This window comes from Helianthus annuus, chromosome 15 (genome assembly GCF_002127325.2).
Source record: "Helianthus annuus cultivar XRQ/B chromosome 15, HanXRQr2.0-SUNRISE, whole genome shotgun sequence".
In the NCBI taxonomy this organism is placed as follows: Eukaryota; Viridiplantae; Streptophyta; class Magnoliopsida; order Asterales; family Asteraceae; genus Helianthus; species Helianthus annuus.
The window spans coordinates 169,434,669-169,458,166 of record NC_035447.2 but is presented as its reverse complement, the minus strand read 5'-3'; the positions used below and the strand labels follow the sequence as shown (position 1 = coordinate 169,458,166).

At 39.5% G+C, this 23,498-nt stretch overlaps 1 protein-coding gene and 1 long non-coding RNA gene across 3 annotated transcripts; one reads left to right on the top strand and one right to left on the bottom strand.

Moving 5' to 3' along the window:
• Window positions 1-3,907: 3,907 nt before the first annotated feature.
• Window positions 3,908-6,607, top strand: LOC110910692. Its single transcript, XM_022155298.1, has 2 exons — window positions 3,908-4,142; window positions 4,469-6,607. The coding sequence occupies exon 2, from the start codon at window positions 4,473-4,475 to the stop codon at window positions 6,189-6,191; it is 1,719 nt and encodes a 572-aa protein (XP_022010990.1). The 5' UTR covers window positions 3,908-4,142; window positions 4,469-4,472; the 3' UTR covers window positions 6,192-6,607.
• A 7,837-nt stretch (window positions 6,608-14,444) lies between these two features.
• LOC110912740 lies at window positions 14,445-17,979 on the bottom strand. 2 transcript variants are annotated; one of them, XR_004880322.1, is made up of 3 exons: window positions 17,827-17,979; window positions 14,866-17,008; window positions 14,445-14,755 (listed from the first exon to the last, which is right to left on the bottom strand). It is a non-coding gene; the product is annotated as an uncharacterized LOC110912740 (long non-coding RNA). The 2 variants fall into 2 exon arrangements; XR_004880323.1 differs by lacking the exon at window positions 14,445-14,755 and having other exon boundaries at window positions 14,836-17,008.
• Between the last annotated feature and the right edge of the window lie 5,519 nt (window positions 17,980-23,498).

Below are 23,498 nucleotides of genomic sequence, written 5' to 3'. Positions count from 1 at the left end.
TACTCATCGGCGGACCCTAAGCAACAACAAAATATAATTTTGGGTCGGCCATTTTTGAGCACCGCACATGCTATTATCGATTGTAGATTTGGTACAGTTGATATGGCTTTTGGAAATAGAAAAATGCGTTTGAATGTTTTTACTAACAATTCTAATGCTAATGGTGTTGATGAGTGTTTCATGGCAGATATAGTTGACGGATGCAACTCGCATGAGTATGAGGAGGATGGTTTGGATATTTGCCTGTGTGATTTTTCTGAACAGGTACATGCTTATGCACTCCGGGTTGAAGAGGAAACGCAAGATGCGATGGCGTTGAAAGAAGGTAGACCGCCATGGACTCATCAATTTGAAGGTCTACCGGCGGAGATCGATTCGGGTACGAAACCATCATTAGAGGAACCGCCAAAGTTGGAGCTCAAAGACTTGCCTAGCCACTTGAAGTACGTGTTTTTAGGGGATAATGACACTTTACCGGTCATTATTGCCTCTAATTTGGAATTGGCACAAGAGCAAGCATTGTTGGAGGTTTTAAAAGAGAACAAGGGAGCTATTGGATGGACGATTGCCGACCTCAAAGGAATTAGTCCATCCATTGTCATGCATAAGATCATTACCACTGAAGATGCAAAGCCGACACGAGAGGCTCAAAGGCGATTGAATCCGAACCTACGGGAGGTAGTTAAAAAAGAGGTAATTAAATGGTTGGATGCGCGAATTATTTATCCAATTTCGGATAGTGCTTGGGTGAGTCCCACCCAAGTTGTGCCTAAGAAGGCCGGCATTCAAGTAGTCAAAGATGAAAATGGTGAATAAATTGCCACCCGACCGGTTACCGGGTGGCGTGTGTGTATTGACTACCGGAAATTGAATGCCGCCACTTCTAAGGATCATTTCCCGCTACCATTCATTGATCAAATTATTGAAAAACTATCGGGTCAAAAATACTATTGTTTTTTAGACGGGTATTCGGGTTACAACCAAATCGCCATACACCCGGATGACCAACACAAGACCACCTTCACTTGTACATATGGCACCTTTGCCTTTAGGCGAATGCCATTTGGCTTGTGTAATGCTCCGGCAACTTTCCAACGATGTATGATGAGTATTTTCTCGGACATGGTTGGAGAGTCGCTCGAAGTATTTATGGATGACTTCTCCATTTTTGGCACTAGTTTTGATGCTTGTCTCAATGAATTACAAAAAGTGTTAAAAAGATGTGTTGAGAAAAATTTAGTGCTAAGTTGGGAGAAAAGTCATTTCATGGTGCAAGAGGGCATTGTGTTGGGTCATGTGATTTCTGAAAGGGGGATAGAGGTGGATAAGGCAAAAATACGGGTAATATCATCTTTGCCACCTCCGAAAAATGTTAAGGGTGTAAGGTCGTTCTTGGGACACGCGGGATTTTATAGACGTTTCATTAAGGGTTTTAGTGTTATCACAAAACCCTTATGCAATTTGTTATTAAAAGATGTCCCATTTGATTTTACTAACGAGTGTATGCAAGCTTTCACTGTTTTGAATGAACACTTGGTCAAGGCTCCTATTTTGCAACCACCAGATTGGTCAAAGCCGTTCGAGATAATGTGTGATGCAAGCGACACCACTATTGGTGCAGTTTTGGGTCAACGAGTTGACAAGAAACCGGTGGTTATTTACTATGCGAGCAAAACTTTATCCGAAGCGCAACTTAACTATACCACAACCGAGAAGGAATTACTAGCGGTGGTGTATGCTTTGGATAAGTTTCGCTCGTATATTTGGGGGAGCAAAGTGGTGGTATATTCGGATCATAGCGCGGTCCGGTACTTGATGGAGAAAAAGGACGCGAAGCCTCGGTTGATTCGGTGGGTCTTATTGTTACAAGAGTTCGATCTAGAAATCCGAGATAAAAAGGGAAGTGAGAATGTAGTGGCGGATCACTTGTCTCGGATTCCGGTGGAAGGGACCGATGATGTGAGTAAAATTAATGAAAGTTTTCACGACGAGCAACTTTTAGCCGTTTCCACTTTCGTTGCACCGTGGTATGCTCATTATGTCAACTATTTAGCCACGGGTGCCATTCCAAGCCATTGGACCAAAAAGCGTCGACAACAATTCATGGTTCAAGTGAAGCAATACATTTGGGATGAACCGGATCTCTTCAAGATTGGACCGGATCAAGTTATACGAAGGTGTGTGCCCAAAACAGAAGTGTTGGAAATTTTGACCCATGCCCATTCGTCCGCATGTGGGGGTCATTTTAGTGGGCACAAAACAGGCTATCGGGTTCTTTCATGTGGGTTTTATTGGCCCACCATTTTCAAGGATGCATGTGAATTTGCTAGAAATTGTATAAATTGTCAAAAAATGGGTAGTATATCGAAGAGGGATGAGATGCCATTACAACCGATCTTGGTTGTTGAGATATTTGATGTATGGGGTATAGATTTTATGGGTCCCTTTCCGAATTCGAATGGCTTCCTATACATTTTGGTAGCGGTGGATTATGTCTCGAAGTGGATTGAGGCTATTGCAACACGAACAAACGACCATTCGGTTGTTTGTAAATTTGTTCAATCCAACATCTTTTCTTGCTTTGGAATCCCGTGGGTTATTATAAGTGATGGTGGTTCGCATTTCAAGAACTTCAACTTTGGGAAATTATTGAAAAGGTATAACGTGAACCACCGAATTGCTACACCTTACCATCCGCAAACAAGTGGACAAGTCGAAGTGTCCAACCGTCAAATCAAAGAGATTCTCATGAAGACGGTGAGAACGGATAGGAAGGATTGGTCGAGTAAGTTAGATGATGCATTGTGGGCATATCGAACGGCCTACAAGACTCCTATTGGCACAACGCCTTACCGGATGGTGTATGGTAAGGGTTGTCACTTGCCAATGGAGTTAGCACATAGAGCACATTGGGCAATTAAAACGGTTAACGTGGATTATGACGAGGCGGGGAAGTTGAGGAAGTTGCAATTAAGCGAAATAGAAGAGATTCGGGACGAGGCGTACGAATGTGCATCAGCCTATAAAGATAAACTTAAGAAGGTGCATGATGCAAAATTGAGAAAGAAAACATTCGAAGTGGGGCAAAAAGTTTGGTTGTACAACTCAAGATTGAAGATGTTCGCGGGCAAGCTTAAAAGCAAATGGATGGGTCCATACGTCATTCGGAGAGTTGGAAGATTTGGTGATGTAGACATCCAAGACGAGCAAACATTGAAAAAACAAACGGTGAATGGTCACCGCTTAAAGCCATACTTGGAGGGGAACGACATCAACAACTTGGAGCTTGACAAAGCGGGCTACATCTTGCGCCCGGTCGATGAGGAACAACCATGAGAGGCCCAGGTTTGGTAGTGTACATAGTAGTGTTTTGTTTTGTTTGTTTTGTATAGTTTGCACAATTGCCGTATTTCCTCGGAATCCGTGTTTGAAACAAGTGTGGGGACGTTCGGGTCACGAATTACTCTAACATTGTGTTGAGGACAACACGGGATTTTTGAGGGGGTAAGGTAATTTTTACAAGTTTTTGAAAAAATTAAAAAACATAAAAAAACGGAAAAAACTAAAAAAATATAAAAAAGTCACCTAAAAATTTCAGTTTTTGTGGAAATATAAACGCCCAGCTCGTACCGTAAATTACGGTATTACCGTAATTTATGGTGGAAATAAAAAAGTTGGAAGCTTTACGGTGAAAGTCTACTGTTTTACGGTAGAAGAATTGATGTCCAGGTCTCACCGTAACTTACGGTGAGACCGTAATTTACGGTGCGGTGAAAAAGTTTGTCCGTCGTTTGGGGTTCCGTATGTAACATAAAAAAAATAATAGTAAACCTCATAACATCAGGTCACGTGAAGTCCCCCTATCCACACAATCTATTCTTCATCTATCACTATCATCTCTCTCAAGACCCACAAGAAGCTCTTCTTCCCCAACCTTCAATCCTCCATAACTCCTTCAATTCTTGTCCAAACTAAGTGAAATCGGAGTCTATCTTGACTAATTTTTCACGTAGTTTCTGATTTTGACAAGAGATTTACAAGAAAACGTTGTTTTTGGGTCCGAATCCCAAACCCTAGTTCGAAACTTTTTGGGGGTTTTTGGAGTTTTTGTGTCACAAGCACTCTAGCATCTTCAAATCAAGGTATGGAAGTTTAATTTGTGTATTTTGATGGTGCATTGTGAAGATTGAGGTTATTGTGATGTTTGTTCATACCCACTTGCTTGTTCATAGTGTTACTTGCTAATTGTTCTTGAACATAAGTATGGTTGTAGATGTAGGATGTTTAGTAAAGTAGTGAACTTTTGGGGATTTCTACATTGTAGAGACACCATGCCCAAATTTTTGAAAAACTTATACATTGTAGTTCACTAACATCTACAACCATAGTAACAAGCAAGTGTGGGGATGTTTTGGAGGAAGGGGCCTAATTTTGTTGTTTGCTTGCGTTGTTTGTCTAATGTGTGTAGGAAAATGGTTAAGACAAAAGAAAAAGCGGGATCTAGCTCGTCATCATCAAAAGGAAAAGGCAAACAAGTGGAACAACAACCGCGAAAAAGGCAATATATTGGTCGGATAAGTGAAAGCGAGAGTGGGAGTGAAGAAGAAATGGAGTTGGATCCACATGATAAACCGGTATGGAATTCGGGTCCATTAGATGATCAAGCAAAGGAGTGGCAACCGACACTCTACCATGACAGCATGAATAAGTTGAAGAACAAGGCGGCGGCCTTCATTTGTGAACGAGATGTTCGGGAAGTGGAGTTTCAACAATTTGGGGTGTTTGATAAATTTCGAGCGTTAGGATGGGAATCGGCGCTCAAATGTTTCGATAAAGACAAAAGCAACTTGTTTATGACCGAGATACAAGAATGGATGGCGACCTTGAAATGTCACCATTTTAACAAGCCATCACAGATGAAGTTAATTGGTGAGGTGCACGGGGTACCGGTGGAGATGTCATTTGACACATTGAAGAAGCTCGGGAAGTATGATAGTCTCCCGGCTCGTGATTACATGGTTCCCACTCTCGATGACCTCTTGCTTAAACCGGAGAAACATGTTCGATGGAATGATATGTTGGCAGCAATATTTTTACCCGGTACATACAGTGGTATTCTATACCGGAAGAATTTGAAGATAGAAGCTAAGTTGTTGCTAGCCATTTGTGTTCTCAATGTTATTCCGTGCAGAGGAGATAAGGAACAGGTGAGATATCCGGAGGTACCTGTCCTCTATTCGCTAATGCATGGGTCTCCACGTTTTCCGATACGCTATCTGATTATGCACCACCTATGGATATGCCGAAATAAGTATGGGAGGGACATTGTCCCATATTGTAGGATCATCACGGGGTTGATGAAACAGCAGAAAGCTCTTACTTCAGAAGATCGAGGGGTAACAAAGAGGCACCAACCGTTTACGTTAGACAAAATGGGAAGTGGTTGGACATATACCCAATTGGAGCGGTATCACAAGTTAAAATCCGAGGGTCAAAGATGGATAGCTCTTAAGGCGAATGCGAGAGATTTGTTACCGGGTGAAGAGGATGAACCCGAGAGTGAAGCAGAGATCCCAAGCGGGGATGAAGATTATGAGGAGCAACCGCAAGGCGGGGTGAACTTGAATGTGGGTCAAGGGGGTCATGGTAGAGGTTACGGTGGTATGTTTTACGATTATGCGCAACAGTCTTATGAGCCGGGTTGGGCTTATAACGGTACAATGCAAGAAGTGATTGAAAGTCAACGTCCTCCGGCATCTATTTTTGATACATGGTCGGGGTCGGAGAGGACGTTGTATGATCAAAACACGAGGAATAGTGCAAGTATAGAGCGGTCGTTAAAACATAGCTTTGATCGCCAAGAGTCATGGAACCGCACATTGGTGTATTCCCGAGAGGTGGAAACGAATAATAGGTACTTCGACGATCAAGCGAGGAGGATGCATGCAGATTGGCATGCCGGAAGGCCGGTTGTTGAGGATCCACAACATGTGGATTATGCCTCGTTACCGCCTTATGATGGTAGTGTCTCATATCCGACTCCACCACTTCACCACTCACAATGGATTGACCCGAGGCAGCAAGAGGGAGCCCAACAACAAGGAGGGAGTAGCAGCGGCGCGTTTGGATTTGGAGAATGGAATGACATGATGTCATCCATTTTTGGACCTCCAGGACCGCGCTACTATTAGTCAGGTGGTGTTCTCTCTTTTGTATAATTTGTGCATATTTGTAGTTTTATTTTGATTATGGTCGGGCGGTTGGGTGGTGTATGATTGTTTTGTGGAGTTTGGGATGGTGCTTGTTGGTGGTGTCGTGTGTTAAAAAAAATATAAAATGAAAAAAATACAAAAAGAAATTTGTGGTTTGAGTGAAGAAGCTCTTGTTGATGTTGAATGAATTTAGTGATCAAAGCCTCCTAAAGCCATACATTGGGGTCAATGTATCCCAAGTGTGGGGATGGGGGGAATTTTTGAAGTTTTTGAAAAATTTTGAGCCAAGCGAAATGATGTGAAAATTTGAACGCCCTAACTTAACCCCAAATGGTGCACCGGCAACCCTTGATACCTTTTTCATTCTTGGTGAGAATTGTAGCCACACTTGTATATAAATAATGCTTATCTTTGATGAGAGTGGCTACGGGTGGGGGTGCATTAGAACTTGTGCTTGAATGTGATTTGAGTCCTTAGTTAAACATGAATGTAGAAAGGATAAGGGCATTTAGGTAGCCTCGTCATTGGTGTGAGCGAGTGTGGGATTTGGGGGGTTGGACCTCATAAATTATATATATGAGCATGGTTGCGAGAGGGGCGGGGGTTTGGACATTTAGTTGCCCAATTTTGTGCTTAAAAGCCTATCATTTGTAACCCCTAGCTACTTACCTAAAAATTTACCCAATTTGACCCGGTCTGTTAGTATCTGTAGTAGTTGTAGTAATGTGATGTAGATATGTGATGCTTTACTGCATGGTTATTGGTATGTTTAAAAAAAACAGAAAAAGAAAAAGAAAAATACATATATGAAAAATGAAAAAGATAGGATGTTAGTTGTCTTGTATTTAGTAGTTAGTTTGGTAGTTGTTATTTCTATTTATTTGTGTAATAAAAAGACCGTGCCAAAATTTCGCTACTTCATATATACCCCATCTCCTACCTATACACCTAGCCACGTTACAACCTTGAAGTCCCTTTGATTTGCATTCATGTTTGGCACTTGTTAGGAGAAGGATCGATTTAGGTACAAGCCTATGATTGTGCAACCACCCGTTTGCCTATTGTGTGTCTAGCTTATCTTTGCTAGTATTCAATTGTAGCCGAGAGGAGAGATTTAGAGAGGGGTGCATTGGTTGGGTGTTAAAAAGGGGCTAGTAAAAAGATTGCTTGTTTTGCTTGGTTTACGTTGATCACTTTGTTGGAAACTGATTTGATGAGTTGCTTTGGGACAAGCAACGGTTAAGTGTGGGGATGTGACGGGTGGTCCATTAGACAACCCTTTACAATGCTAAAAGACAAGTTTATCCCTCATTTATGTATGTAATTATCTTGAATTAGATAACTACTGTTGTCTATGTCTCAGGTACGGTTTAGCGGCTCAAATGGAGTAAAAGTGCAGCTTTGGAAGCTTTTGAGTCGAACGGGTTGAGATGCGGAGCAAAAGATGAACAAAACATAAAACTCAGGCTTCCACCGTAAATTACGGTCCCACCGTAATTTACGGTGGACCTGAAATTCATTTGGCTTCCACCGTAAAGTAGTCTCTTCATACCGTAACAATTTGAAACTCACCGTAAATTACGGTGATACCGTAATTTACGGTGGAACTGACGGAATTTGTGTAACTGCCACATTAAGTGAGTTTTGATGGTGTCTTTTCATTATTCTCATCATTAGACGTTTTTGGGAGCTTGCTAGGGGCGATTTTGGTGATCTTGCTTGGTTGTGAACATTGTCTAAACATTTCTTTGTGTTTTCGATCCGTATGAACATTAAACTTTATGCTATGATGATTCACCAAGTTATGTGTGGCTAAACTCATGGTGATCATCCTGAATTGAAGGTTTGTCTAAGACTTTTGTGTTTGGATTCGTATTTCTAGAATAATAGACTTGCAATTTTTGTTTGTTTATTATGGTGTGTGGATGTTTGTTTGTAAATTGTTGATTGATGTTATACTCATATTCTAAACCGTACGTTCTTGGTGTCGTTGACAATCGAGATATCACGGGAGGGGTTACGGTTGGATATTAGTCAATTGGTTATCGGGTAACAACCTCGCATTGTCATAATCCGAGTACTTAGTTCCCTTTTATCACAACAAACACTTACACACGAATCATGTCTATGTGATTCTTTCTAGTGAATTTAAACACAATTGTCCAAAGCAAACCGGAAATTTAGGATGGTCGCTTGTTCCTAATCTGTTTACAAACTACGTCTTTGATTTGCAATTTAATTAGTTAACTTTAGTTATTAAAACCAAAACAATCAAATCTTGAATTTTAATTTCTGCATTTTAGGTAATTGTAGTTTAATTACAAAGCTATACAATCGACATACTTTCCACATACTCCCTGAGTTCGATACCCTCTTACCACTATCTATAGTTGTTTTTGGGATTAAATTTGCGTGTACCTACGACAGCACGTCACTACCGGGGTATTTCAGTCGCGAGCACTCGAATGGTGGACTGTTGAACGTAACAAACGTGGAATCTCCGCAGCTTACGCTCTCTCTTGGGATGAGCTGAAAGAGCTCATGAAGAAAGAGTACTGTCCTCCTCACGAAGTCCAGAAGCTAGAAGACGAATTTTGGAAAATCAAGCAAGTCGAAGGTGACAATGCTGGCTACACCGCAAGGTTTAAACAGCTTAGCATGATCTGCCCAAGTCAAGTCAACACTTTAGAAAAAGCCATTCCAAAGTACATTCGCGGCTTGCCTGAGAGTTTGAGTGATTTTGTCGAAGCTGCAAGACCTGCTACCATCGAAGAGACCTACCGTTTAGCTACAGAGATCAACGACAAACGAGTCTTGGACGGATTCTTCTCCAAGAATCCTGTCAAACAAGCTCATCAAGCAATCATCATCAATTCTTCCGACGATTCTTCCAACAAATCTACCAACGATTCTTCTAAAGATTCCTCTGACGATGTCTCCAGCGAATCACCAGACGAATCCGCCGATGACACCGCATCATCTCAAGAAGCTCAGCCCAGCCGCAAACGAAAGACCATGAGCCCAGACTCCTCAACAACTGGACTGTCGCAACCAGAACCTCTCCGAGCAGCTCCAGTTCACTTGAAGCGCGCCTACAACGGAACTCATCCCCCGTGTTTCACGTGTACGTATCATCACCCACCAGAAGTTAACTGTCCCTATTGCGCAAATTTCCACTGGTACGGTCATGTTACGTAGCACTGTCGCACGGGACCGCAACCTTGAGGAATTTCAGCAACAACCGCAGTCTCCGCAGAAGTCCTACACAGCAACGTTATTTTGCTTCTAATGTTGTTGTAATAATACGACTTATCTTCATCAATTTCCTTTATGTGTGGAACTTGTACTGTCTTCCGACGCATATGGATTTTATTTCTTTCTTATACCCGCGCACAATCAAATGCTAGCACTATGTACTATATAATGTATTTTACCCCTACTATGCGTTCTTGAGATAAGGTATAATAAACGTTCAAGAATCAAATTAATCACGGGTGCACACGGGATTATTTTGGCTAGTGCACGGAGATCGTAGTGAGTTTCAATGATGCCTCAACGTTCAGGGCATGGTTAAGCGTGGTGGATACGCCGCCGGTACTTCCTATATATAAGCGTCTTGACCATGTCTGACGAAGTGTGACACCTATTCACGGAACAAAGGCGCATGGTTGAAACATGATGGTGTTTCGCCATGCTAACCGAAGTTTTGTGAAGAAAGTTCCATGTGGAGTTGGAACGTAGACCTATTATACCATTGTGGTTATTTTCAACACACTACACTACATCGCAAGGCGTAACAATCTCAATCGCAACTCAAAGCGTGTCATCACTAGACTTTTCGTAAGTCAAACACGCTCGCGATTACATTATCACTGGAATCTATCTCGCAAATCGTAACCGTTTATTATGTGTATCGCTTTATCGCTTGTATATCACATCAATCGCGCATATTCCCATCGCTTGCAACGCATCGATCGCCGCCTATCGCTCGACGATTGTCGCTATCGCTCGTCGCTCATCGCTTTACGCCTTACGCTTAACGTCGCCGTCTTCGCTTATTAAGTTGGTATTGTGCTATCGAACATTCGCATCCTGCTTGCAGCCTATCGCACTCGCTCGTGCCACTAAACTGAGTTTGAAAACGCCTTCATCACTCGGTTCGCCTCTCAAGACTTGATCGAACCCCTCCTCGTTTTGATCGAGTCATCGCAAACCATCTGTACAATGTTGACACGTATGACACCGCCTCACGAGAGTGCGAGACGAAGGCCATATGATTAAAACGTGGTGGATACGCCGCTGGTACTTCCTATATATAAGCGTTTTAGCCATATTGTCGAACTTTCGTGGAAAAGTGCCATGCGGGGCCAACCTTAAAATTTAAGTTTTTGATACTATTATAAAGCTTTGTTTACCCAAAATTTAAATCGACCTTTCCTTACAAAACTTTTTCTAAAACTTGACCAAAAACCTTTGTACAAAACGAGATTACCTCGTAACGTTGGTGTGACAATCGACTCAAGTTACTACCGCGTGACGAGAAAATTTCGATAAACGAGTTTTAAACACTTCAAAATCTCTTAGTAACCTAACAAACCCTTCGCATAGCGCTGGTGTAGACATCAATACAGTTAACGCCGCACCGTAAGAAGATTTTCATAAACAAGTTTTTCCTAATTAATCGACTTTTCGAAAAATTAGAACGCTTTGGAATCACATTCTTGTGTGTGTTCGCCTTTGATCATACGACTCGCTTTAACTCGTCGCTCTCGCTTAGTCTTCGCGATGCTCTCGGGCGTTAATTCTCTATCGATCGCTCGCTATCTCGTCGCTTATTCACTTACTCGCTCGCATCAACTCTCGCGACCCTTCTTGTGGATTAATTTCAGGACGAAATTTCCTAAAGCAGGGGAGACTGTAACAACCCGCATAGTTATGCGTTGTTACTACTTGTTACACTCGTTACGCCTAGCACCAGAGATTCGGATAATGTACCTATATCGCATACATCGTTATATCGCAATATTTTCGCATATTATCGCATACTTTGTCGCTATCACATCACATTGCACTTGCTAACAACCACGAAGATGTCGAGTGAGGACCAATTCTACCCTCCTTGATAACCGTGATGTGTCGCAGTGCAACTCATTATTCAAAACACACATTAACGTTCACGATGACATCGAGAGAGGACCTATTCTACCCTTCTCAATGACCGTGAAGCGTAGCAAATGATCGCATACTCGAAACAAAACCCGGTTATGGTATCGCAACTTTGAATAATTACATATATAATACGAATACGTACATATGGCCCCTTGTGAGTAACTAAATATATAATAAATACATACATATCTATACGAAACTGTGTAACAAAATCACCGCAACGCTCATTACACAAGTCGGAACGATAAAACCCTGTCCGAATGGAAGGCCCTGTCCGAACGGATGGACCTGTCCGAACGGATGGACCTGTCCGAACGGATGGACATGTCCGAACGGATGGCCCAGTCCGAACGGATGGCCCTGTCCGAACGGATGGACCTGTCCGATCGGATGGCCCAAACCCCCCTCCTTCCTTCCCCATTTGCCTATAAATACCCCATTTGTCACCTCAACAACAGTTGAGGTGACTGCTCTCCTTCGGCCAGACGCTGCTTCGCCATTTCCGCTCGTTTTCTCGCAATTCTTGTAAGTTTTCAACCCAAATCTTGTACTTCTATGATCTATACACAATTCTACACCTTTCTATCCTTTAAAATCCAATTTTTAACAGTGAGATCTACTGATTTGAGGTGTTCTAAGATGATGTCACCAAGAGTTCATATGAACTTCAAAGTGTGACTTCATCTCACCATGAACAACTCAGATCTAAGTGATTTCCACATGTTTTTATAACAAATTCACCGAAAAATCTAAGTATCTAATCGAAGTATTGTGTGATTTCAGATTAAACATGGAGAAACCGTCAAGAACGGCCAGATCTGATGGAACAGGGTGGTTCCCGGCCGTTAGAACGGGTCGGGACTGATGGAATTTCATTTGATTAACACGATGTCACACCGTCTCGGTAAAAACCACCTGTGTCCTCTCCAAAGACAATTGAGTATGACTTGATCAGAAAATCAGAACGAATTACCGTCCGATCGGACTTCTGTCCGATCGAACGGTAAATCAACTTCAAACCATCCGATCAGACAACATGTCAGCCGATCGGACAACATGTCAACCGATCGGACAGCATGTCAACCGACCGGACAACATGTCAACCGATCGGACAACATGTTAACCGATCGGATAACATGTCAGCCGATCGGATAGCATGTCAACCAACCGGACAACATGCCAACCGACCGGACAACATGCCAACCGACCGTATAACATGTCAACCGACCGGACAAGCACCAAAGTATCGATGTCGATCGGATTACCAGTAGCCCTATTATTCAACCTTTCACCGTTTAATTGCACTGCACCCCGCTTACGCTACCATTCCATGTTTATGCTAACTCAGGCGCACTCTAAATTAATCCAATCAAGTTGTGTTCTCGCTAAAACGCCGTATTTGTGGGTTTTGTGTTGTGTTTTGGATGATAAGGCTTTGATTATCGAATGACTAACATTCGTGTGTTTTATGTTTATTATCATGTTGTGTTTTATATTCATAGTTCTACGATAGTGTGTTTGAAGTTTTTATGGACTGTTAGGATTTGGATATTGTGTTTTAGTGATCTTCACTCTGTTATTTGTGGGTTTTGAGTGTGTTTTATGGTTAAAATTTGTAAGAATAAAAAAGAAGAAGTTTCAAGCAATAAGAATGCTTCATTTTACTTCATTTAATATTTGCATTTAATTTTAATATAAGGGTATATTAGTAAACTTAAAAAAATCATTAATTTGTTTTCTTCCTCTTTAATAACTAACTAAATTAAATTTGTAACTCCTTTTCAAAATATATACTTTTTCCAAATTAAAAAAAAAACAGTTAATTTAAAGTGTAGAATAAATTACTAGTTGTGTAGGATAAATTACGAGTTGTGTAGGATATATTTTCAAGTAGTGTAGAAGAAATTTCGACTGTGTAGGATAAAATTCTTTAATGTGTAGGGTATATGTAGGAAAATTTTGTTATGTGTAAGTTTTTTAGATTATATGTAGGATAATTAATAATTAGTTGACTAATAGTATTTTAATGATATGAGTTATAAATGAAATAGTATTTTACAAATATGTCCTTTCTTCTTTTTCTTCTCACATTAAATTTCTTGTCAAATGAACCTTCCCATATATATATATATATATATATATATATATATATATATATATATATATATATATGGGACCGCTAAAATGAAAACCAACTCCTGTTGTAAGAACCACGAAAACCGCTTTCTAGCCATTAGATCAAGAAGATGGATGGACAAGATTAAAAGTAGTTAAAATTAATATTAAATAGATTTTGTCTTATTATGGACAAGATTAAAACGAAAACCGCTTTCTAGCCACGAAAACCGCTTTCTAGCCATTAATTACCTTTTATCTTAATTTATTTTTTATTAAGAAACAGATTTTTTGTTAAATAATTTTTTGAAATCAGATTTTTATGATAATTTTTTTTAAGATTTGTTTAAACAAAACGTTTTGAAGAGCCGTTTTTTTACGCCCGGTTTTTAGGTTAACGTTATTTACGTTTTACGCTCCTTTTTTTTACGTTAACGTTTTTTTACGTTAACGTTTGTTTTTACGTTTTACGTTAACGTTTTTTTACGTTTTACGCGCCGGTTTTTTACGAGCCCGGTTTTTTTTACGTTAACGATTTTTTTACGTTTTACGCGCCCGGTTTTTTTACGTTTTACACGCCCGGTTTTTACGTTAACTTTTTTAACGCCGTTTTTACGTTAACGTTATTTACGTTTTACGCGTCGGTTTTTTACGTTAACGTTTTTTTACGTTTTACGCGCCGGTTTTTTACGTTAACATTTTTTACGTTTTTACGTTTTACGCGCCGGTTTTTTACATTTTACGTAAAACTTTTTACGTTTTACTAAAAAAATTTACGATTTACGTTTTACCTAAAACTTTTTATGTTTTACCTAAAACTTTTTACGTTTTACGAAAAACGAACTTACTCAGAAATCGCAAACTCGGCAGGTGTCTCAGATAGATTGTTATCATCATCGACTGGGGAAAAAAATAAAAAAACCAACAACAACAAAACAATGTGTATCTCGAATAAAAAACGGGGTTTGGCTCAGCTTTCCCGATAATCAAAAGGCTGCAAAGTGGGGTTGCATGTTCAAAAACCTTCCCTCCACCATCCTTGTCGCGCCATCGTCATTAAAATCTACGATTTTTTTTTTTTTGCATCATCGCCACCCTGTCTAACATATCAAAACCCACAGAATCAAAGAATACAAAATGCATCATTCAAACAACCTGCATCATTCAAAAAACACCCAACTGACCGGAAATCTTCGTTCAAGAAAAACCCATCTCGTCACAAAAAAAAACCCATCTCATCACAGAAGGTATATCTACATCTTTAACACAAATCAAAAGAAACCCCATCAAATCAAAGAAATCAAGAAAACCCCCATCTAAATGTTGAATCATAAAAAAATGAAGAAAAAACCCATCAAAATGTGTTTACCTCATCACAGTAGGTGTTCCCACCATCTTTAACATAAATCAAGAAAACCCATCTCACACAGAAGGTATTTCAACTATCTTTAACACAAAATCAAGTGAAAAACCATCATCAAAAAGAACACAACCATCATCAGACGACAGACGGGGGTCGGCCACCACTGTTACGGTGGCGCGGCGGCGGACGATAGGGCCCCCTGTTTCGGCACACCATCTCCACCACTACAACACACCTATCACTTTTGTTGATCATCATCACCGCGCCGTCATCGTCGACCACCGTGGACCTCCACCTCCAGTAAGTGATGCTCCGCCACCAAACCCAATGCAACCACCTGTAACGCCCATATTTCTTAGTCCGAAAAGTAATATTACCATACTATTATTTAAGAAAAATTTGGGCATGACCCGTTCATAATAAGAACAATTCCCTGTAAGATCGTCGTGTAAGAACTTAAAGATAACGCAGCGGAAAAATAGCTTTAAAATTTCTTTACGATCTTATAACAATACACACATTCAAGAAGAAGCTTACAAAATTCACTTCCCTTTTTACAAATTAATGCTTTACAAAATTAAGACTACGTAACCGTTCTTTCCGTACAACCCTTGTTATTCGACTCGATCTATGCCCGCTTATCTTCGATAGTGGTAGAAGAAATCCGTGTAGTACCTGTGGACACCACATACAACTTAACCATTAGTCATTGACAACGTCATACAACAATAATCTGATACAAATTAAAAATCATACAACATTCAACTACATAAACTTTGATTCATTCGACTATCCTCTCGGATTCCTTTGTTCCGAGTTCGGCTTCAAGGTTCGGCTTCAATTCTACAAGAGTTTGACGTTCTCATTCCTGCATTACATTCCAATCTCAAGCACATCATTAGTAACGTCCATACTCAAACGTATTGAAACCATGTATACATGCATACCTGTCCCATTCTTTTCATAGGCGATAAATCCTACTTCGTGCATTCATATATTCATACGTCTGATCATACGCACCTACATATCTACATACAATCATATATATACATACATACATACGTACATACCTGATGCATATGTTTTTGGTACGCCTAAGTGGTTAATATTTACATGTTTTAGCATCGAATTTGTATCGAGACATGTTACTTTGATGCATTTTTACATGTAGGTAGTGGTGGAAGATTGCGTGATGATTCCGGATCATAAACCTATCACATGGAGCTTTACACACATCAAAGGAACCCAAGGAAAGTGATCTAGGCTTGTTTGGAACACCCCTGCGTTCACTTTAACATAGAACCAGCGTTTGACAGTGAAGCATGGGCGTTTGGGTTTCTGCCCGGCGTTCCATACTCCCAAACCCGGCGTTCCATACTCCGGGTGCAGATACAAAACGCCCACTAAAACTCGCATAACTTTTAACCCGATTGTCCGTTTAACCTCACGTTTCTTCCTACATGCTTGTAAATTCACATTCTATCATATGAACTTAAAATCCCATATCCGGATTAAGGAAATTCTTAACTTACACGCTATCGGCTTAATAATCATTTTCTAATTATTTGACCCGTTTATGTTTTCATCAAACCACTCCTTTGTTTTAACCCAAAACATACATGAACATTATATCCATAATACTCTTATATTATCTAGAGTTTCGTACTTGGGGTTTACGCAACCGATACCCGGTATTCATTAAATTCATTCACTCCATTTAAACCTACGTATCAAACTTGCTACTAAAACCTCCACTTGCGCAAATATATATCTATTAAACCAACTCACATCTGAGTCTTTTGACTATTAAACCACATCTCCGATTCCCGGATTGCGTACTTATGTGCAATTTTACCCATTAACCGTTTATACTACCGTAGCCATTTCTTATACAACTTTTCGATATAATCATAAGACCTCATTTTGACCCGTTTGGTCTACTTAGAAAAAATCACCAATTTCATTCAACTAAATCCATATTTGACATTAAACATCATGTTTAATTAATTAAAACGCTACATTACTTAAACAAACTAAGAAGTGATTACGGAATCACTTACCTTGAGCGTCCGTTTTCGCATTCACTTCCTTGTCTCCTCTTGACCCGTTAGCTTTCCATGCTTGATCCCTTGCTAATACGACGCATATCCTTTCATTCCATCATATTTCAACATTGTTAGTATACATGATCATTCTCCGTATCAATCATTCTATTCCTATGTCACATTGACTTTCATTGGTCACCACTAACATTCATAAGGCATAGATTCGTTACTACATTATTCGTAGTACAATCAAATCAACTTACCATCATGTATGTCGTATAAGAGCAAGTTTTTACATTTTGTACACGTTCACCTCTTAATCACCATTAGACAAATAATCAAATCCATGATGGCCGTCACACCATACAAGTACAAGGTACAATCCCCAAAATGCATGATTTTGATCAAAACATACATTCAACCCAAATTCTCATATGAATTCCATCTAAAGCACTTCACTATCAGTTACTTTATTAACACCTTCTATGCGTATTCATCCATTCATTGCATACAATCTCATCTATCAAGCTCACCTAAGCATTTCATCAAGCACCTGGCGTGCGTACCACAATTTATGCACAATGTACAAGCATCTTAAGCACAATTTCCATAGTTCACTCATTGATTAACATAAACATCCTACTATTTTGAAATCTACCATTCTAATCATGAGCACATAGTTCTAAATCAATTACATTTCACCAACACCAACCTAATTAGCATGTAGAACTTCACAAATTCTTAACCATCTTTTGTCATGCAAATGGGTTTTGCCCTAAACCATGCTCATATTCAAGATTTAGCATTTCTTGATGTTTTAACAACCATAGCAACCATCAATCATACCAATTAATGCATTATATTCACGAATTTTACTAAACCCACAAAATCAAACATCACCAAATCAAGAAATTTCACTTACTTGGGGTTAAGAACACTTAGTACATCAAAATTCCTAGCTCATGCATTCGATTCCTTGCTAATTTCACCTTTAATTGATGGAATTTTAGTGACTTAGGGTTTATGAGAGGGAAAGAGTTCCCTGACCCTTCTCTCGATCGCACACCAGGCTCAAAGTCTGGTTTCTTTCTTTCTTTTTTTTTTATCAAACTTTATAGCATAATTACACACCTAGTCCCTTATCTTTTAAAACATATCACTTTATCTCACATTTATATGCTAACTTTGCTAAACCTTAATAATGGTAAAATTTTATGTTTACCATTTCTTTTCGCTACCTCATTGCGATTAAACATTATAACGTGTCCTACGAAATTTGGGGTGTTACACCACCACCAAACACCGGTCGCAAAAGGGGGCGGCAGAGAGGAAAAGGAGGCCGAAGATGCCGCCGGAGATGCTGTCACCACCAACCCCAATGTTATAAGCAACCAACACCGTCACCCCCCGCCACCAACCACCATTCACCGTCGCTCCTCACCACCGCCGGAACCGTCACCCCCACCGCTGTCGTTTCTTTTTTTTTTTGGTGTTTGATGAAGAAAAAACTTTAGATCAAAGTGTATTACTCACCACCGATCAAAAGAGAGCTTGTGATATAAGAGAGAGAAAAGAGAGCTTATGATACAAGAGAGAGAAAGCATTTCAATTTAGAAGATAGAGAAACATTAAAATAGAGAGAGGGGGATGAGGAGAGAGACAAGCATTAAATGGAGAGAGAGAGAGAGTGAGGATTTGACATTTGGGGGAAAAGACTAAAATACCCTTTTAGTTGGCATAATCTGATTGGTTGAGAGTGGTTCTCGCGGTTCTTACAACTGGAGGTGGTTTTCATTTTAGCGGCTCCCTATATATATATATATATATATATATATAGGGCTTGGCTATATAAGAAACTCTATCTTTTTTAAAAAACTATGCAAACCCAATGTGAGCCATTGATTATCTCTCATCTTACTTGATCAATGGCTCTCCTATTTTTTGGTAAGAATTAGATTTAAAGAAATGATATAATACATTAGTACAAGTGGGAGGGGCATTTTTGGTAGTGAAAAAGGGGCTTTTTGACTTTCCAGAACCATCAAATCATCATATCACTTTCTCTTTCTCTTACCTCTTCCTCTTTCCCATTTCTTCAACCCAATTTTGAAGACAAAGAATGAACACTCTTCAAAATCAGGAGAAATAAACAACAACCACCACCAGCAACCACCTCCTCCGGCGAAACTCACCGGGCTTCTTCTCCGGCTCTCTCTCTCCTCAATCTTTAGAAGCAAATGAAGGGTCTGAATGTTGTTTTAGAGAGAGAACGATGACAACAATCTTCATCATGTTCATCTATAACACCAAGAACACACATACAAGTGTGAGAGAGAGAGGAAGTTTGAACACACATACAGACGACTCGGGTCAGATTCATGTTCAGGTTCGGTTCTAATTTAGTTCGGGATTCACTCCAGATTTATTTCGGTCGGGACATGATTGTCTTTAAAATTCCCTACATCCTTGTAATTTTTAGCTGAGTATTTGTTATACAGAGAGAGAAAACTGGTGGGTTTCTAGCCACCCACGGCAGCAGCAGCGCTGTGGCGGTGGTGTTGTTGACCGTTATGGTTGGGGAAGGGGAGGCGGTAGATGCAAGATGAGTGAGGCATGATGGTGGTTGGTGCAAGGTGGTGGCTGGTTCTTTCTGGGTTGTTGGTAGTTGATAGCGGCGACAGTGGGTAGTTGTAGAAGGTGGTGGAGGGTGGGTGGTTGGTGGCGCCAGAGTTCGGAACATCGTCGGAGTCAAGATCTAGCAATGGTTAATGTTCTCTCTCTCTCCTCTCCTTTGTCTTCAATCAAGATCTAGTAATGGTTAATGTTCATGTATTTTAAATAAATCGAAAACTTTAGGATGAGATTTTGAATGGGATTTTTTGTTGGTTTGGTTGCTTGTTTGGGGATTTTGATCTTAACAATAATTGTTTTTTTTTTGTTGGTTTAGTTGTTGGTTTGGGCTTTTGATCTGAACAGTAAGTGTTTTTTTATTGGTTGTTTGACTTACAGAAACAGACCCATAACATGTGTTAAGAAGCACCTGTTAGAATGATATAACGTGTGTTGATTTACAGAAACAAATCCATAAAGATATTCAATTGACAAGTTGGATGGATGTAGGCGACGTTAATGCGGGGACATTGAATAAGTCAACTCTTTTGGGAAAGAAGTTTTCGTTCGTTTATAACATGTGTTAGTGGTTCATGCTGTAACAGATCCATAAAGAAGTTTTCATGCTGTAACAAGTTTTTGTTCGTTTCTAACATGTTTTGCACATTTTGGAATGTATAACATGTGTTAAGCCTCTGTTATAATCTTTTTGTAACCTGACATGTATTCATGTATAAGCTAGTGGTTTACAAAACACCATGATGTGTATATACTGATCTAAGATGTGTTACAATGTGTCTGTTCGGAACATGTAATTGATTAACATGTGACAAGGGTGAAAACAATCGACGGGGGCGATGAGTTTAATGGTGAGCTTAGTTAATATCGTAATCTTGTTGTAACCCCACTTGTATACATATGATAACATGTAAGCATCCATTATAACCCGACTTGTATTCATGTATATCAAAAGTGGTTTGCAAAACACCATGATGTGCATATACTGATCGTAACACGTGTACAAGTTAATATTGTAACACCGTATACCTGGGATAACATGTGTTAAGCCTCTGTTATAATATTGGTTTAACCCAACATGGTGTCATGTATAAGCTAGTGGTTTCCAAAAGACTATTAAATTGTATAATCTTGGAACATACAAGTTAATATTGTAACACCGTAACCCGACTTGTATTCATGTATATGAAAGTCACATCCTTTGGGAAAGAAGTCTTCGTTCATTTATAACATGTGTTGGTGGTTCATGCTGTAACAGAACACCATGATGTAACCTGACATATTTTCATGTATAACATGTGTTAAGCCCCTGTTATAATGATATATAACGTGGGAAAGAACTCTTCGTTCGTTTATAACATGTGTTTGTTTTGCACATTTTGGAATGTATAACATGTGTTAAGCCTCTGTTATAATCTTTTTGTAACCTGACATATATTCATGTATAAGCTAGGGGTTTACAAAACACCATGATGTGTATATACTGATCTAACATGTGTTACAATATTCGGAACATGTAATTGCTTAACATGCGACAAGGGTGAAAACTCGACGGGGGCGATGAGTCTAATGGTGAGCTTAGTTAATATCGTAATCTTGTTGTAACCCCACTTGTATACATATGATAACATGTAAGCATCCATTATAACCCGACTTGTATTGATGTATATGAAAGTGGTTTGCAAGTTAATATGTGTACAAGTTAATATGGAACATACAAGTTAATATTGTAACACCGTATATGGAACATACAAGTTAATATGGAACATACAAGTTAATATTGTATAACGTGTGTTAAGCCTCTATTATAACGTGTGTTAAGACTTCCAGAATGGATGCATAAACTCCAATAGTAACTTAATAACATAGTATACCTGATATAACGTGTGTTAAGCCTCTTTTATAACGTGTGTTAAGACTTCCAGAATGTGTTAAGTCCATACCGTTTTAACATCATGTACTAGACAAAACAAAATAAGAGTCTCACATTACATATTACTAGTAAACGAAAATACATAGCACTAAGAAAATGGTGGAGCTTCCTTTGAAAGTCTGCCTTAGCTTTTCAGCGGCTACCTTTGCTGCCTTAGCTTTTCAGCGGCTACCCTTGCTTTATTGTTTGGGTCGGTCTTGAAACGGTTTGTAAACATGTGGGTGTGCGTATGCCAGGGAAGTTATAAAAAAGTGTTTTCATGTCACACGTTACACGTGTTACGTTGTACATGAGTTTCATGTCACATGTAACACATGCATGTCCGAGAAGTTCAACCTATAACACGTGTTAGTTGTGTTGTGCTGTAACATAAACATAAACATAGTCATGATCCTTGAGCATATGATCCACGTTTGACGAAACCAACGGTCCTGAGAATTGGATCTTATTTCCCTTGAATCCATCACCGTCCTAATAACAAAAAGATAAGATAACCGTTAAGTCGTTAACCAGACATAAATATTAACCCATTCATAGCCATAAATTTTTTTTTCTCAGATAACATCACAAAAACGGTTACTATTCAAATCAAAAAGCCCCAAACAAAGCAACCAAACCAACAAAAAACAGTTACTATTCAGATCAAAAGCCCAAACAAGCAACCAAACCAAGCACAGCTTTTTAACACAAAAATAAAAACCTGCAAATTAATCTTACACAACTGAAACAACAACTAACAAAGTACACAGAACTAAAAACCTGCAATTAATTCGTCATACCCTAATACATGTCTCTAATACATCGTCATACCCTAATACATGTCTCTATAACATGTTACTATGGTTTAGCTGTGAAACAAGAGTTCAGACTATAACACGTGTTACGTTGGTTGTGCTGTAAGACAAACTTGGCTTAGCTGTGAAACAGGAGTTCAGACTATAACACGTGTTACGTTGGTTGTGCTTAAGACAAACTTGGCTTTTCGTTTCTAAAAACAGATGTGCCGATTATTAGATGTCTAAAATTCAGCAACTAACAAAGTACACATAACTAAAAACAACAAGATTACACGTTAAAATACGAAACATTAACGGTCTATAATTTGTAATCTATACGAACATTAACGGTTGTTCGTGTTTCACAATAACGGTTGGAATTATACAAACTGTAACTTGTAATCTATAAGACACATTAACAGTCTAATTATGAACATTAACATCCACACAGTCCCCAAGCTCAAAATTTCAATCATCTAACACATATTACCCTCGCACATAAAAAAAACCCCAAAATTAATCCAAACAAATTTTAAATCAAAAAACAAACAATTAAACCTTTGTAGTTGATATGAGTTCAACATTCAGATGGAGATCATTCCCCCAAATATAATCTTTGGATGGAGAACATTCGGGTTCAGATTGATACGATCTAAAGAGCTCGTCGACATCAGTGACCTTTGAGCAGTAGTTGATGATGGCAACATTCAGATCTGGTGCCATTTTGAGTTAAATATATTCAGTTCCACAACTGAATATAGGAACTGAATATATGGGTTGGGGTTGGGGGATGGCGATGGTGGAGGGGCAGTGGTGGCAGTGGTGGGGGTTGTGCAGCGGGGGTCGGCCGATGGTGGTAAAGGTACAACGGTGGTGGGGGTTGTGCAACTGGGTTGGAGGTGTTTACGGTGGTGTCGGAGGTACAATACAGATGGTGGTGCGGTGGTGATGATGGTGGTGGTGATGGTGGTGTGGTGGAAGAGAGAGGTGTACGATGAGAGAGAGATTTGATGAAGAGAGAGAGAGAGAGAAACTAATCAGATTAAGGAAGAGAGAGAGGTTTGGGAAGATAAATGAGAAATAAATGTTGTCAAATCAAAGTACACAAAAGTCAAGATATCTTTTGAATTGGGTAGTGTAAAAAGACAATCCTACCCTTCAAAGCTCTAAATTCATATGTTGATGTCGAGCAATCTAGGCCACATGTTAAGTTTGAAAAGTTTTTTAAAAATAAAGGGTTTCTTGTAGAGCATTCCC